This window comes from Sapajus apella, unplaced genomic scaffold (assembly GCF_009761245.1).
Source record: "Sapajus apella isolate SASKATOON/1434 unplaced genomic scaffold, GSC_monkey_1.0 scaffold20, whole genome shotgun sequence".
NCBI lineage: Eukaryota > Metazoa > Chordata > Mammalia > Primates > Cebidae > Sapajus > Sapajus apella.
Window position 1 is genome coordinate 565904 of NW_022436960.1, and position 16407 is coordinate 582310.

The following is a 16407-nucleotide window of genomic DNA, read 5'->3' on the forward strand; positions in this document are numbered from 1 at the left end:
CGCTTGCAAATGGCTTAGAACCTCAGCATAGAGTCAGAGACAATGCAAAGCTCCAAAGAGTTTCCTCCAGTAACCAGAACCTTTCACCGCCTAACTGCTTCAGGCAAGGCTGCATCCAGGGGCTTGGTGGCTACTTCTAGAGGCTGTCTTAGTCTCTTGGACCCCTGTCTGTCTCTGTTGTGGCTCGAGGCCCTCTGTATGCACAGCCTTCTCCACATGGCAGGGAAGGTGTCCTGGGAGAGTGAGACCCACTGCCTCCCTCACCAGGCCAGGGCAGTAGGGTCTCAGGGAGGTTTCTGATTGATTGCTGTCTCTGACGCTGCACCAATTACTGTAGCCCAAGGTTGCTGTGCTCTGATTGGCCACCGTGGCAGGCCTGCCTCCTGCACATGGCAGGGCCAGGGATAAGGTGGGGTGGGCCTGGGACATCAGCAGGACAGGGAGGGAGCCCGCAAAGGCCTTGAGACAGGAAGAGGAAGGAGGCTTCGAGTAAGCCAAGAAGACTGAGTATAGTGGCTCATGCCCGTGGTCCAGAGGCTGAGGCAGGAGAGTTGCCTGAGCCAGAGGTTGAAGCTGCAGTGAAAGGGGATCACTCCAGCCTGGGCAACAGCGCAAGGCCTCATGTTTTGTTTTTGTTTTTTTAAGAAAGGCGGCCAGGCACAGTGACTCATACCTGTAATCCCAGCACTTTGGGAGGCCAAGGCAGGCGGATTACCTGAGGCCAGGAGTTCGATACCAGCTTGGCTAACATAGTGAAACCCCGTCTCTACTAAAAATACAAAAATTTGCTGGGCATGGTGGTGGGTGTCTATAATCCCAGCTACTTGGGAGACTGAGGCAGAATTGTTTGAACCCAAGAGGTGAAGGTTGTAGTGAGCCTAGCTTGTGCCACAGCCCTCCTGTCTGGGCAGCAGATCGAAATCCGTCTCAAAAAAAAAAGGAAGGCAAGAGGCTGGAGGGGAGGGAGGAGCGTGCAAGCCAGGCTGGGGGCTTTGCTAAGGGCAGCTGTTGCTGGGAGTGGGTTGGATACAACTCAGAGGGGAGCCCAGGAGGGTGTGGGCCAGGAGTCTCCACCTAGCTTGGATGGGGCTGGGCCTGCTGCCTGTCAGCTGGGGTGGGGGACAGGCAGGCCCCCTGGTGGCATCCAGCAGTGGTAGGACCAGCTCTGAGCCCTGTCCAGGAAGCAAATGCTGTGTGAGGCTACGCAGTTCACTTGGCCTCCATTTCATCCATCACCTGCAGAGTGAGGATGACAGTGCCCATCTCACAGGGCACAGGGGCCCAGTGCACTTTAGGCTGCAGCCTGGCCTGTGTGGGGAGGGGAGGGAGCAGGGGCACCAGGGGGCAACGGCTTAGCCCCGGAAGCTCTGTGGGTCTCTCCTCCATTCATGGACAGTGGGAAGAGGAGGACATCAGGGTGTGGGGAGCTGAGGGTCTCAGGAGCACCAGCTGGGAAGCTGCCCCTGAGCGTCTTGCCTCAACCTCACCCCAGTTGGGGGGCTCTGCAAGACCCGGACCAGGCGCCAGCTGCTGTCCCACCCCCGCCTCCACTCCTCCTTGCACGGAGGGTGAATCAGCCCCTGCCCCCGCGCTGTGTGGAGGGTGAATCTGCCCCTGCCCCTGCGCTGTGTGGAGGGGAAGGTTGTCAGGTGTTTTCGGGCCACCCCACTGGAGGTCAGGGTCACTAACGTGGTGCTCGAAACCCTTACTGTCCCTCCTTGGGCAGGGTCCCCAAAAGGCTGGCCAGACCAGGACATGAGCAAATGTCACCGGGCTGTGTATGCGGAGCCCGGGCGTGGCAGGCAGAGAGCAGTCGCCCGGCATGAGGTGACATTGCAGCAACATCTCAGCGGGAGCGGTGCCACGCAGGCCGCCCGAGATGCAGCCTGGCCCACGGGAGCAGAGGGATGGCTGGGACCGCACTGCAGGTGCCACTTGTGCACAGAAGGCCCATGACCACATGCACAGGTGCCCACAGCCCCTAGGCACACAGGGGGACACACACTTACAATGGCGCAGAACCTCAGGCAGTAGGAGAACTGCAGACCCCCAAGTGCCACAGGGGCCAGGGAGGTAGGGTGGAGCCGAGGCCTTGGCTGCCGTGGTCCTCTGACACCTTGAGTGCCTGTCGGTGGTAGGAGTCCTCAGAGCGGAATAGCTGTAAGCCAGGGTGCAGGGCCCGGCTGGGGAGGGCACAGCCACCCACCCCAAGGTCCAAGGTCCCCTGCAGCGTGTTTCCCATGGAGTGCTTTCCATGCGGCCCCTGGGGTGGACACCAGTATCATCTTCCTTTGACATGAAGCAGAGGTGCTGGGTATGTGCTCATGTGAGCTTTGTCCCCCACTCCTAGACCCCTCCCAGCAGGTGCCAGCCTTCTTCCTGCCCTGTCCCTAGATCTGGGCCCCTTTAGAGCCTGGGCAGGAGGTTCCGAGCTCTGCCCTTCGAGGCTGACCCTGGGGCTGGGGGTCCCTGGGGACTGAGCCCACTCGAGGTCTGAGCGGAGGAAGTGGGTTGGGACACCCACACAGGTGTTTTCCCTCCACCTGTAACTTCCAATCAAGTCACTCTGCCACAGGACCAAGTTCCCAAGCAGCACTGAGGCATTTAAAGGACACAGACCCCAGGCCTGGCCCCCAGCCTGCAAGTGGCCTGTGGCTGTAGGGTCAAGGCAGAGGCTTTAAGGAGGACCTTGAAAATAAAACAAAAATTTTTTTTTAATTAAAAGCTCGTGCACAGCCCTTTGGTTCTTCTGGTCTTTGAAGAAGAAATTGCTGATTTTAGGGTTAGATTGTGCAATTGCTCATTTTCAGAAAACTGAAAACACTCTGGACTTCAACTCAGAATGAGATTTCTAGGCCCACGTGTGGCCCCGCTGGTGTCCTGCAGGGCTTGTGGTGCTGTCTCCCGAAGGGCCGCGGGGCAGTGTGGGCTGGGTGTGCTGCCCGTTCCAGCCTGAGCCGAGCCCTGGCCTCCTCCAGCTGCACTCATCTGGGCCCGAACAGAGTGGCCTCCTGAGCTGAGGGGGCAGGCGAGGGCCACAGCCGCCTCCTTCCCTATCCTGGACCGTGGCACCCCAGGTTCCCGACTCCCTGCAAGACCTGGGCTGCCCTCCAGCAGGACAGAGCCAGGTGATGGGCTGGTGCGCACCTGAGGGCTGGATTCAGTCCCTCCATCCCCCTGGAGGTCTGGACATCAGGCTGGGGGCAGGGAGTCCCTGTCCAACGCCCTGGGGGAGCAGCTCAGAGGCCCCCACTCCCCCCTGCCCCCAGCTGTTCCTTGCCACATGATCTGAGGCTGGCTCTGCAGCTGTCCCCTCCAGTGCCCTCAGCCCAGGCCAGTCTAACGGGTCTTGGGGTTTGCTGCACGTCTCTCCTGTGGGACTCCTAGAAGGGTGCAAGGATCCAGGCCGGGCATGGTGGCTCAGGCCTGTGATCCCAGCACTTTGGGAGGCCGAGGTGAGCGCAAGAGCTCGAGACCAGCCTGGGCAACGTGGCAAAACCCCATCTCCACTAAAAATACAAAAATTAGCCCATTGCGGTGGCACGCGCCTGTGGTCAGGGGACTAAGGTGGGAGGATCACTTGAGCCTGACAGGTTGAGGCTGCAGTGAGCTGAGATCACACCACTGCACTCCAGCCTGGGGGACAGAGAGACCGTATCTCAAAAACAAAAACGAAAAATCCAGTTTCTGCAATCCCGTGGGCCACCCCCTCCAGTTGACAGCCCGGCCTGTCCCGTCGGCACATCGTGCTGGCTGTCCTGGCCGTCCCAGCCCCCCATCTCCCCGGCTCACACTTGTGGTCTGTGGCAACACCTGCACGTGGCCTGGTCTCGCTAGGTGTCCTGGTGTCCTCAAGGCTGGGGCAGGCCCCTGGGCTTGATCGCCCAGGGAGATGGATGAGCGCAGGCCCCCACCACAGGGGTGTGAGCACTTGGGATCCCCCAGATAGGACTGGCAAGGCTGTCCTGGGGCAGCTCCTGGGAGCCAAGGTGACACAGGCTCCCTACGGTGTGCGGGGTGGAGGCTGCCAGTCCTAGGAGGCCTCCCGCGCCCCACTACTGCCACCAGCCAGGGCACGGCAGGGCTGGTGCTGGCTGGCAAGGGACCCTCGGGCGAGACCTGAGACCCTGAGGGAGGACCCTGGGCCCACTCCTTCCTGCTCAGTGGGCCACATGTGGGGGCCGATGGCATCTGTTCTGGATGTGGCCCCCAGCAGTGTCTTGAAGGATGGGGAGGGGCTGAGGAGGGCGCTGGGGTGGCTGCACAGGAGCCTGGGAGGAGCAGGACAGCGGGGGCAGGCTGAGCATTTCTCCCCACTTGATGATTTTGGGGGAGCTCGAGGGAGGGGCACTTCCTGCTACCAGGCCTGCCCCAAACACCTTCCCAGAGAAATGGAAGGCAGGCCACGGTGGCGGCGGTGGCCCCGGAGCCCATAACTCTGCCACGAGCAGCTGCTGGAAGGACACTGCCCAAACCCCACAGCCACCTGCACGTGAGTGTTGGTGTCACCCCTTATTAGCCACCTTGTTTCAGAGTGGAAGGAGGTGCTGTCCTTTCAGTGCACAGAGGAGGAATCTGAGGCTCGAAGGCTCCAAAGTTCCACGAAGTGGTGGAGCTGAGGCCAGCCCAGGTCTGTGGGACCAGCGTGCCCTTTCCACCACGCCAGATGCCAGGCAGGAGGTCAGAGCTCCACCTTATCTGCTCTGGACAAAGCCACAGATTTGCGAGCCTGGCCCCAGGAACTCCCCTCAGGTCAGAGGCTGCAGGCAAAACTGAAAGCAACTTGCGGGACCCAGTGGAAACGGGGAGAGCAGGCCCCTCGCAGGGAATTACACAGAGCTTCAAGATGGTGCCAGAGGCAACAAGCAGGTCTTGGCCAGGCAGCCGTCCCAGGCCCAGCCACTGAGAGGACAGCCCTGCGGGGTCTGGCAGGAGGGAGGCCCACTCACCCAGGGCCCAGCCTGTGAGAGACAGGGCGATCAGAAACCGAGACTCCATAATCAGGTTTATTTTCCTCTAATAAGACAGTTTAGCATTTCCGAGTTTCGCATTCTACAGTCTTACAAACTTTAGTTATTAGCATCAGAAACACAAAAACATTGCAAGACCTCAAAACACAAATAAATACCAAATAAAACCACACATAATATACAGTAAACAAAAATATAAAACAGTAATGCTATCAGAAAGTCAGGCATGTTGCTGGCTCACAGTAACAACATGATTATTGCTGGGGCAATAACTGACGGTCTTTTTGTTTTTTCTTAGAAGAGCAGAAAAACGGGACCCGAATTACTGGTCACGATCACTTGGACTGCCAAGGTGTGTCCTCACGCAAGCGCTTACTACAGACGCAAGTGTTAAAACAGGCAGATTAAAAATACAGGGTCGAATGCAAGATTGGCCTTCTTTGGTCTTTGTTTTTGGGTGACAGGGCTGGGAAGAGCCTGCGGTTCTGCAGGTGCCACACGGCGCCGATCCTGCCCTCCACACTTCACACCTCCTCCTACAGGCATTTCTTATAGAAACCACTGGAGATAATGCCGGCGTGTGTGTTTTCCAATTAAGTCATGTAATTTGCTGTGGAAGGGTGTCTTACTTGTCTGAGGGGACTAAGTTGTAAAAACCAATCATCACCTAATAACAGGAGTGGTACAGTGATCCTGGACTTCCAGCCTCTTTTTCACGGTGAGTTCACGAGACAGACTAGACACAGTGCAGCAGGAGAAATGAAATGCAGGCTCCGCTCGGCCCCCAGGGCCTCCTCACTCGCATACCAGCCAGCCAGGCGGCGACCGAGGCTCCTCACGTCTGCCCTGCAGGGGCAGGAAGCGGCCCGAGGCGCGGGAGCCCGAGTGGGGCACGCCGGGTCAGGTGGAAACTGCCTTTGCAACAAGCTCCTGGCCCCACCTGCCAGCCCGGCTCCCTGATCCCACCAGGCCTGTGACCATCAGCACCAGCCAGGGCGAGGCGGCCATCGTGACCAGGTCGCCGGCTGACACTGACCTTGCCTGGCCTGGGCCGCGGTGGGCACTTTCTACTTGGGAGAAAACAGAGCGGCTGAGATTTGCAAACGGAAAACAGAACATGGTCATGGCTGAGAAGTAGATTTGGGTGACAGACCCTCATTCATCTCCCAGACACAAAAGCGAAGGGGCTCCCAGGCTCTCCTAGCTCTCCTCTTGCAGTCTAATAAGATCTGGACTAAAATTTTAAAACAGGATTTTACAGCTCTGCCGGAGCCTTTTTGGTGCACAAATGAGGGATGAGTCTGGAGGGGCCAGGGATTGAGGGAGGGGCCCACAGGGAGGCTGTGCCCGCCCAACCCTGCGACGCCCACGGAGACAGCAGACTGCTCCCCTGCCAGGGCTGGGCACAGGGGCTGTCCTCATGCCAGTCCTCCCTGTGCAGAGAAGAAAGGAGGTGTCAGCCCAGCACTCCCTGGCCTTCCCTTGGGCTGACAAGGAATGACCCCGCTTGGGACAGAATGGTTAAGGACCCATCCAGACCCCCTTCCTTTGTCCGACATCACCTCTGGCTGGGACATGGGTCCACCATGGTAACTGCCATCAGCCACCACTGAGCAAAAGGGGGGCTGGAATGTGACGTTGGCATGGCCTACATCCATGGGACACGTGGCCCCTGGCCCAGGGCGACTGAGGGCCCTGGCACAGGCTCAGGTGGTCTGGGGGGCAGTGGGCAGGCCCGGGAGACTGTGCCTGGAACTGCCTCCTCACCAAGCTGGGCCACATGGCGTCAAGGGGAAGCCTCCTGCCACAGCCAGTGCAGCAGAGCCCTGGTGGGTGGCAGGCTGGCGGGGCCCTGGCCGAGGAAGCGGCCCGAGGCGTGGGAGCCCCAGCATGCCACACCATGGCTCCCCAGTGCCACAGACCAAGAAGGGCATGGGGACGGGGCAGGGAAGGAGAAAGGAGGGAGACGCAGGAGACGCTGCCTGAGCAAAGGGCTCCCCATTCAACTAGCTATTGTGGCATCAAAGGGACAGAGGTGCTGTCCATCAGCAGAGGCTGCTCTGGAAAGGAAGGGGTGACGGGCAGTGGCCACAGCCTGGGCCACGAGGGCCCCTCTGCCCACCTGCACAGGGAACACACATCTGTGGGTCCAGGCCTTCCCCCAGGGCCCCGGCGAGGCTTGCACTCAGCGGACAGCACCGCCTTCTTGCCTGATGGCTCCTAGAACTGATACAAATCCTGACCTGGCCGCCTGGCACTGGAGCACGGCGAGCTGAAAACCCCGGCATATGTCGGGGCCACGCAGGCTCCCTCCAGCCCACTGGGGCTGCCATGTCTGGTCCCAAAGTCAGGGCCCCACAGGGCCCCCATGTGCACACCCCTCACTGAGACGCCCAACCCTGCTAGGAAGGCCCTACTCACAGCCTGGCCCCCATCTCATCACAGACACACCCCAACTTCCAGCTCTGCAGGCTCCACCGGACTAGGCCTAGAACCAGAAGGTCAGGCTTCCAGGCCTGGCTGCAGCCTGCACGTGGCTCAGCGTGGTCACAAGAGCCGGTGCCCTCACGTGAGCCGGGCCCAGGCCAGCCACCCGGCGTGCCCGGCAGCTGGCAGCAGCCCGAGCCACGGCATCCTGGAGAAACTGCTCGAGGCTGAGGCAAGGGGACAGGGGACGTTGTTTTGTTACAAAGGTGACGGGAAGCAGACCGGCTGAATTCATGCACAATGGACTTGGTTTCTGTAAAGTACTGAACAGTTCTGTCCTGCTGGGAGTTTGGTCACTTGGTAAAGCAGCAGCACCCCCAAGCACGGTGTGCACACCCCCTTCACGCTCGCTGCCGGGGCCCTATGACGCGGGGAAGGCTGTCCGCTGCCGAGGGGTCAGCAGGCCTCAGCTGCAGGGAGACCACGGCCCCTAGCCGGCCCAGCCGGCCCAGGCGGCAAGCGCCGAGCGAGGGTGTGTGGGAGCGGAGGGTGCAGAGCGCGAGGCCTGCCCGCCGCCGGGAGTGCGGGGCACGTGAGAGGAAGACACACTCAGAAGAGACCTCCGTACACCCAAACACGAGGATGAAGTGTGTGACGCGGGCCGCCCCATCCTCAAGGACGCCTGAACTCGAGTTATGTCTGTGGGACCCTCGGGTGGGGGCGTCTGTCTGGGAAGGGCTATTGGCGATGTCCCAGCAACACACGGTGCTGCCTCTGGGGCCACGGCGGGACTTGAATCCAGAGGGGAGAAGACTGTTTTTACCACACCAAGATGTTGTGTATCCTACATCTAATACTGTACATTTTGTGGAGGGAGGGAAAGTTGCAGGGATGTCCCTGGTGTTAATCCCTGGTCTCAGGAAAACCACCCGAGGCCAGGTGGGGACAGGCCCAGGGGACAGGCCTGAGGTGGGGACGCCTTCGAGGGAACAGTTTCTGCAGCTTCTGCAGGAAGTCTCTCCTTTACAAGCAGCGACACGTGACTCTCGTACAGGGCAGAACCAGGGACACTCATTCTCCCAAAGCAATCCCAGGAGAGCGGGTAAAGGAAAGGCAGATAAGAACAGAGCTTTGACCGCGAACAGGTGCGGCGGGCCCCTCACAGGAGCTAGGGGCACGGGGGTGCGACGGAGGGCACTTCCAGCAGGCACTGGGGCGAAGGCACACCCAGGACAGATGGCAGCACCAGAGACAGGTGGGCCACCAGGCACCCACCGAGCTGTCCCCGTGCAGCCACGGAGAGCCGAGGCAGGCAGTCTGGCGCACGCGGCCCAGCTGGCCAATCGTGGGCGCGGCTTGTGGGCGAGTGGCACAGGTGTGGCAGTTCGCACACATTGGTTTTGCCTAAGAAGCACCCGTCGCGTGTAGCACCCATCAGTGGTAAGAGCACCATGAGGCGTGGTGCATAGCAAAAGGGGTGCAGGGGCGGGCTCCAGGCTTCAATCACAGTTGGACAGAGAGACAGTAAACAGTGAGCTGAGGAAATGCTGTCCGGGCAGGCGCAGGCTGGGACAACGGGCCCCGTGGCCACCCTTCCCGCCGGGGTGGGGGTCAGGAGCGCCCATCGGTCAGCCTGGGCAGGCCCCTGGGCAGCAGGCTCTGGAATGCTCAGAGGGTTCTGCTTCGGGCTGTGGGGCGCCCACGGCCCTGGTGGGGACACAGAGAGGCTTGGCTTCTGTTCCACACCTGCCTCCCTTGGGGTGGGGCCAGGCCGTACTTGGACCAGGCGGCTCGCTCGTGGGGCCTAGAGATTTGGAATCTGTGGTTATTAAGCAGCGGAGGCTCCAGAAGCCGACGGTGGAGGCCGGCCTCCCCTCAGCAGGTGCGGAGGTGTCTGAGGGCCCTTGTAGAGACAAAGATCTAGTGGTGGAGAGAAAAGTCTGGTTAAACTAGCACTTTCTAGAATTATGCTCAATGCAAACCCAGGGTGGAGAAGCAGCATGTCACATCTAAGGCACATGTACCGTACGCCACCAGCTCTACCCACAAGGTTGCTTTCGGAGGCCGCCGCCGGCACGCGGCAAGATGACGGGATGGAGAAACGAGCTGCAGCCTCCCCCAGCAGCCACCTGCCCACCCCTGACGTGGAGACCGAAGGCCGGTGCTGTCAGCAACAGAGAGCTCGTCCAAACACATGGGGCAGAAGCCAGACACCTACAGGATTTTGTTTAGAACTCCAAAGTTCAACGGATGCCCTATTTTAGGGTGAAAACAATTATAAATCTGAAAATGATGCACAGCATCCATGAGCGAGGCTCCGTTCAGAATTGTGAAGTCGTGTCATTAACTACGACAGATATTGAAGGTTTACATTTCTAACGAGAAATAACAACAGGTTGAATATTCTCTTTCCTATCACAAGTGATAACCAGTGTTTGATATTTTATATTTTCTTCCAAGAAATATCAGTCTATCAATGTTTTAAAATAAAATCTTTGCAGTAACAATTATTTGTAGAACTTTAAATTAAAAAATGATTCTGAATTTAGAGACTTTAAAAAAAAAAAGACCTAGGTATACTTCAGGGTCTTCTGACAAACAAATTATTAAAACAGAGACCAGATGAGGCCTTAAAAATAGACAATATACTGTATTTGAAACAAGATTGCACTCTTGAATTTTAGAAAGAAGATATCAGAATTGCATTACTATTTCATAAATTCTCCTTTTACTTAACATGCTGACATGTCCAGCTATGCCCACGTGTGTGTGTGTGTGTGTGTGTGTGTGTGTGTGTGTGTGTTTTGTGTTCAAGTTTAAGGAAGAAAATCATGTTTCTTTTGTTTAGCATATATGTTTTCCACCTTAATTAACTAGATCTTTAAAAATGAAAATGAAAACCTTCTCTGACAGCAGTATTTATCTCGTTGAAGGATAAATAATTCTTCAGAGTGAAGTGTGGCTAGTCTATTAGAAAACGTGTCGGGTGTGCTCACGCATGGCTCCTCCCGCCGGCGCGCGTCCGCCTTCTGCCGCTTCCTCCGTCCCACAAGGTCCTTTTCTGAGCGCGAGGACCTCGGTGAAGACAGACCGGTTCAAATCCCCCAGAGGAGTTGCCTTCTGCTAAATCCACCTCCCCAGCTACTTGTCAGGGATCGGGCAGATCCGAAGTATCCACTATGACTTTAATAAAAATTGTATCATCTTTAATATATGTCCCATTTTCTAGAACAGTTTGGGCCACAAAGACCGGGCAGCCAGAGGCGATGTTCATCTCTCCAGTGGGCTTCTTGAAGCTGCTGCTGTTGGGGTCGGGCTTGAACGCGTCTCCCAGGTGACGCCGAGAGGACCCCTGATCCATCAACATGAGAGTCACTTTCTGCTTAAACGGCCAAGGAAGCAGGGCATCATATTCTCCACGCATGATGACAAAAAACAGAGACAAGTGCGTCCCCTTTCCCATCCCGTCCCCGTTCAGGTAGACCCTGGCGCACATCTTATAGCCAAAGTAGCCAGTGTAGAAAGGCTGGCTGTAGAGGGACAGGGTCTTCCCCATGACGGCCTCCTGCTTCCGCCGTTTGTAGTCGCGAATCTTCCAGATGAGCACGCCGTTGTAGCTGGCGGTCTCCAGGACCTGGAAGCGCAGGTCCATGTCGGCCAGACGGATGTCGTGCACGCTCAGCATCTGGTCGTGCCGGCTCAGCTGGGACTCCAGCAGGCCTGCCACAGGCGAGGAGGGATTTGGTGAGTAAGACAGGTGAACGTCAGAAGGATTAGAAAAGCAAAGCCACACCAGCACTTTTTATTTTATTTCATTTTTTTTTTTTTTTTTTTGAGACAGAGTCTTGCTCTATCGCCCAGGCTGGAGCCATCTTGGCTCACTGCAACCTCCGCCTCCCAGGTTCAAGCGATTCTCCTGCCTCAGCCTCCAGAGCAGCTGGGATTACAGGTGCCCACCACCACGCCTGGCTAATTTTTGTGTTTTTCATAGAGACAGGGTGTCACCATGTTGGCCAGGCTGGTCTCGAACTCCTGACCTCAGGTGATCCGCCTGCCTCAGTCTCTCAAAGTGCTGCGATTACAGGCGTGAACCACCGTACCTGGCCCATTTTTTAATTTTTAAAGAGGCAAAGTCTCGCTCTGTTGCCCAGGCTGGCATTAAAATCCTGAGCTCAAGCAATCCTCCCACCTCAGCCTCCTAAATCACTGGGACTACAGGCCACATCACCACGCCCAGTCACACTAGTGTCTCAATTAAGCAACAATATAAAACTCACTGTGGCTACCGCAGTGACACCAGCAAAGCTGTGCAGACAGATGCCCTGAGGCCACAACTGTCTTACCTCCCAGGGCCCTGTTCCGCTTCTGCCACAGCTCTCATGCCTACAGCCCTGTCTGGGTGGACACTTTACCAGGCACAGCCTGCTGGGAGGGGATGCCCCGGGTGGGTGACCTGCCCGTGTGTCATAGGACAGACCTCACTGCAGGGTCCAAGACAGCGCACTATCTCTCCACTGTGGTGTCCTGGGAAGCCCGCTGGTGGGAGCCCCTGGGGGCAGGAGACAGCCGTGTTATCCCCACCCTCCCTCTGGCCTCAGTGCCCACAGGTGGCCTCTGTTCTCTCGGAGGCGAAGCTGCTCCCTTCTCTCCTCCAACCCCATCCTCTGCCTGCTTAATCCAGCCCCACATACGCCATGGTAATCTGTGCTCCTTTCTGCCATTAATCCTTTTCATGTAAAATATTCACAACACTCTTTCAAGCCCCAAAGCCACAGGCCCACATCTGCTTGTGGATCAGAACGTGATGGCAGAGCGCAGCGGGGCTTCTGCCCCGCTCAGCCCTTAGGAGTGGGGTCTGGGGCATCCTGACCAGCAGGCCCTGGCCCCTGCCTGCTGCGTCTGCACTTGGACCTGTCCTGCGGGTCCCCCGTGGCTGCTCTCTCTGGGGAAGCCTCCGAAGCTTCCTGTGGCTGCAGCTGCCCCCACTCTCTACCCCACGTCAGGCCTCACTTGGAGGGGACAAGCCTACGTGGGAAACGTTTCTGTCTTTGCTGGGGGACTCTCAGCAGGAAAGGCACGCAGCTCTGTGTGTTTCCCATAACTGGAAAGAACTATCTTAAGGCACATGTACCTAACACAGCCTCATCCCACAGCTGCAGCTCTCGCCTGGGGCGGGATGCACACCGCGGCCCGGCCCAGCCCCTGCCTCACCTGTGTTCCGAGCCACCTGCCCTGCGCTCTTGTCCACGCTCTCCAACTCGGTCACGCGGTTCTGGAGGGACTCCACACTGCTCTTCATGCTGTCTGCTTCCTCCCAGTTCTGCCGGAAGGGCCGGATCTCCTTGTCGAGCTCCTTCAGTTTCTCTGCTTGGCTGTCTATCACTCGCTTCCAAACCAAAGGTGTCAAAAAGCAAAACACAGTTAGGACTCGGAAGATGCTGCGCCGCCCCCTATTAAATACAGATGGGCTAGGAGCAGAACAGCCGCAGAGGCCCCCGCATGAGGCCTGCTACCGTGCTCTGACTCCAGGAGGTGGGCTCTGCGTCGGCCCTCCTGGGCACTCCCTGGGAACAAGTGCCTATGCCGGCAGGGAGCACTGGAGGTGATGTGAAGCCAGATGGAAGAAGACCACCGGAGGCTCCACAACATCTAGTCTGCTTTGTCAACAGAGAACCATCAGGAAACCTAAGTGACTGGGTAGAGGTCTCCGCTGTCTGGGGCCGGGCTGTGCTTCTGCCCCAGAATGACTCCAGGGTCCCAGGAGAAGACTTCTAATCCTTAGACCCCTCCCACCTGGCTGGTGGCAGGAAACGGCCCCAAGGTGTGTGCCTCAGGACCTGGGTGAAACTCAGTGTGCCAATGCCACAGAAGCAGAGGTCTTCCCCTCTGGCTCCTCTCTCAAGGCCTTCCCCCACCGGCTTCATACTCAGGGGTCCTCCCCCGCCAGCTCCACACTTACACTGCCAGTTCCAAGCGAGGGAGGCAGAAACACAGAAACCCTGCCATGTATGCGTGTCTGCCAGCAGCCAGGCCTGACTTTATGCTACTTCACTAAACTAATTCAGAAAGCCCTTTCCCCAAAGCACACGGGCCGCTCCTACTTGTCACTACCTGGAGGGGTGAGAGCTGTGCTCTGCCCTGGCGGCCTAGTCTGTGTTAAGGGGCTGGGGTGTCCACCTATCAGATGAAACCAGGGACTTAAAGGGTTTTCACTTTGAAAAAGGATGTGCATTTTGAAATAGAGCTTGTGAGGCTGGAATTGAATGCTCAACGCAGCTGTGGAATGACTGCGCCGCCTCGCAAGCTGTGGGCGACACCGGGTGCTCATGGGGTGGGCCCCAGGGGGCCCCTGAATTCACTTCTCCTTTTGGAAGTCTATTTTTAAATATCTAGGTTTCAGCACCTTTGCTGGCTGTTATTAACCACGAAGAGACAAACATGACAGGTTTGGGTTACTTTTTGGGCATAAAAGCAGTGTTATTCTTCCTGTTCTTTCCAAGAAACCTGATGTTAGCTAACCTCTAAAAAGTAAGGATAATTTTGGCTGGGCGTGGTGGCTCACGCCTGTAATCCCAGCGCCTTGGGAGGCCGAGGCGGATGGATCACAAGTTCAGGAGATTGAGACCATCCTGCCCAACATGGTGAAACCCCATCTCTACTAAAAATACAAAAAAATTAGCTGGGCATGGTGGAGCATGCCTGTCGTCCCAGCTAGTCGGGAGGCTGAGGCAGGAGAACTGCTTGAACCCAGGAGGTGGAGATTGCAGTGAGCCGAGGTCGCACCACTGCACCACAGCCTGGGCGACAGTGTGAGACGCCATCTCAAAAAAAAAAAAAAAAAAGTAAGGATAATTTCTCTAAAGAATAGCTCTTTCCATGTCACTGTCCCTTTATTTTAATCAATTACACATGGTCAGAAGGATATTTAACTAGCTCACCAAGTCTACTTGCTGGGGGACAATACCAGTGACAACAGTGAACATCCAAATCACCCGGCTCCTCTAGTGAGTGCTGGAAGCCTCCTGTACCTCTACCTTCCAATACCATGCACTGAGCTGGCATGGGTGATCGGGAGATGCAGTGGAAAGTTAATGAAAACCTGATCCACAGAGGTCTGAGAGATGCCCTTTGTAACTTAGCAAATCCTGAAATGAAGCATGAGTCACAGACAGGGTGGCCTAGGACACGCGGTGCCTCATGCTAAGCTTAAGGCCTTTGAGGTTAAGAGGGGGACGGCACTGAGCCACTCCTCCCTGGGATGGTACAAGGCCACGCAAGGGAGTGCCTGACCTCGGGCACGGAATGGGGAGTCTCCAGCAAGGACTCCCCAGCACAGCAGGGGCCCTGAGACGAAAACACGCAACACAGGTGCACTGCATGCCCAGACCAGGCACAACTAAACAGAAGGCGTTACCACGAGCAGCCAGGGAACACAGGCTATTTTTAAAACAGGCCCTGCATCTGTATCAATGGCACCGTTTCAAAGCAGAATGCAGAGCCAACATCAAGGGTTCTCTAAAACGCAGTAAACGTGACTTCATCCTTGAAAAGCGGTCTATACTCAGCCACTGCAGTTTCTATAAAAACAAACCTCAAGTGCAGGTGTGGAATTCTACAGAAAAATGACTCCGACACAGAGCTGAAGAGCGCAGACTGTACTCCATGTCAACCATCCAGATCGGAGGGTTTGCCTTCAGGGAGCGTCAGCATTCGAGCCTCACGCAGCTGTGTGCCAGGGCTGCGCCCGCATCAGCTGCTGCGATGCCCCATGCTCAGGCCCCCGGGATCCTGGCACACAAGCCTGGCACTGTGAGAAGCCCAGCAGTGCCGGCAGCCTGAGGGCCGCGTGGACGGACGTCCCTGCCTTGTCCTAGCACGTGCTGCTCGAGTGTGCCCTGCGGACCCCAACTGCAAGACCCACCAGCTCATCTACTCCACTGACACCAGAAGTCTGGGTCACGCTCGCACTTAGGCTGTCTTCTTTTTTTTGACAGAGTTGCACCCTGTTGCCCAGGCTGGAGTGCAGTGGCACAATCTTGGCTCACTGCAACCTCCACCTTCCAGGTTTAAGCGATTCTCCTGCCTCAGCCTCCTAAGTAGCTGGGATTATAGGTGCCCGCCACCACACCTGGCTAATTTTTGTGTTTTTAGTAGAGATGGAGTTTCACCATCTTGGTCAGGGTGGTCTTGAACGCCTGACCTCGTGATCTGCCCACGTTGGCCTCCCAGAATGCTGGGATTATGGGTGTGAGCCACTGTGTCTGGCCTAGGCTCTCTTCTTAATAAAGAAAAACAGGATCCTTAAGAAGTAAAATATTAAGAACTCATCCTTCCTGGGCATGCAAAAGCAAACATACTCTTGAATTCCACTCCTTGGCCCCCTGGCCTGTACCCCCACCACAGCCAGGCCATCGGGCCCTCTGCACTCCGACACCCACCATCACCGGGACTTTAGGGTCTACTGGAGAATCAGACAAGGAAGAAGAAGACCCCAAGTGCCCTCATCACCTAGGTGGTCCATAAACATGGCTGGAGGAATGCCTGGGGCTGGCCAGGAAAGGAAGCAGGACAAGGGTTCAGAGTCACAGACATCTGAGCAGGAGCATGGAGCCTCTAAAGGAGCAGTGAGCCGGTCCACTTTAGCACGGGGAGTGGGGCAAAGCTGGGAAGGTGACTGGTGGCCAGTCACGGAGGTTTTCAGGGCTGCAGTAAAGATTTTGCGATAAGCCCCTCCTGGGTCAACCTGAAGGGCTCTGAGGATGAAACAGTGGGGCGCACAGCTGGGCGGGGCTGCCGTTCAAGAGGGTGGGTAGGGGCCGGGCGCGGTGGCTCACGCCTGTAATCCCAGCACTTTGGGAGGCTGAGGTGGGTGGATCACGAGGTCAAGAGATCGAGACCATCCTGGTCAACATGGTGAAACCCCGTCTCTACTAAAAATACAAAAATTAGCTGGGCATGGTGGCGTGTGCCTGTAATCCCAGCTACTCAGGAGGCTGAGGCAGGAGAATTG

The 16407-nt window shown here is 57.0% G+C and overlaps 1 protein-coding gene and 1 long non-coding RNA gene across 11 annotated transcripts in view; one reads left to right on the forward strand and one right to left on the reverse strand.

Annotated features, from left to right (window-relative positions):
* Window positions 1-10032: 10032 nt before the first annotated feature.
* Window positions 10033-16407, reverse strand: part of TRAF3 (TNF receptor associated factor 3) — a 125199-nt gene continuing 118824 nt past the window's right edge. For all 10 annotated transcript variants that reach the window (XM_032287322.1, XM_032287323.1, XM_032287321.1 and 7 more), the window contains 2 exons: window positions 12609-12783; window positions 10033-11117 (listed from right to left, as the gene is read on the reverse strand). In XM_032287322.1, the coding sequence (XP_032143213.1) occupies window positions 10546-11117; window positions 12609-12783 (747 nt within the window). In that variant the 3' untranslated portion in view covers window positions 10033-10545. The remainder of the gene's footprint in view (window positions 11118-12608; window positions 12784-16407) is intronic.
* The window catches only part of LOC116557725, a 497-nt gene continuing 212 nt past the window's right edge, over window positions 16123-16407 (forward strand). Inside the window, exons 1-2 of the long non-coding RNA XR_004271662.1 lie at window positions 16123-16206; window positions 16263-16266. This is a non-coding gene — a long non-coding RNA (uncharacterized LOC116557725). The remainder of the gene's footprint in view (window positions 16207-16262; window positions 16267-16407) is intronic.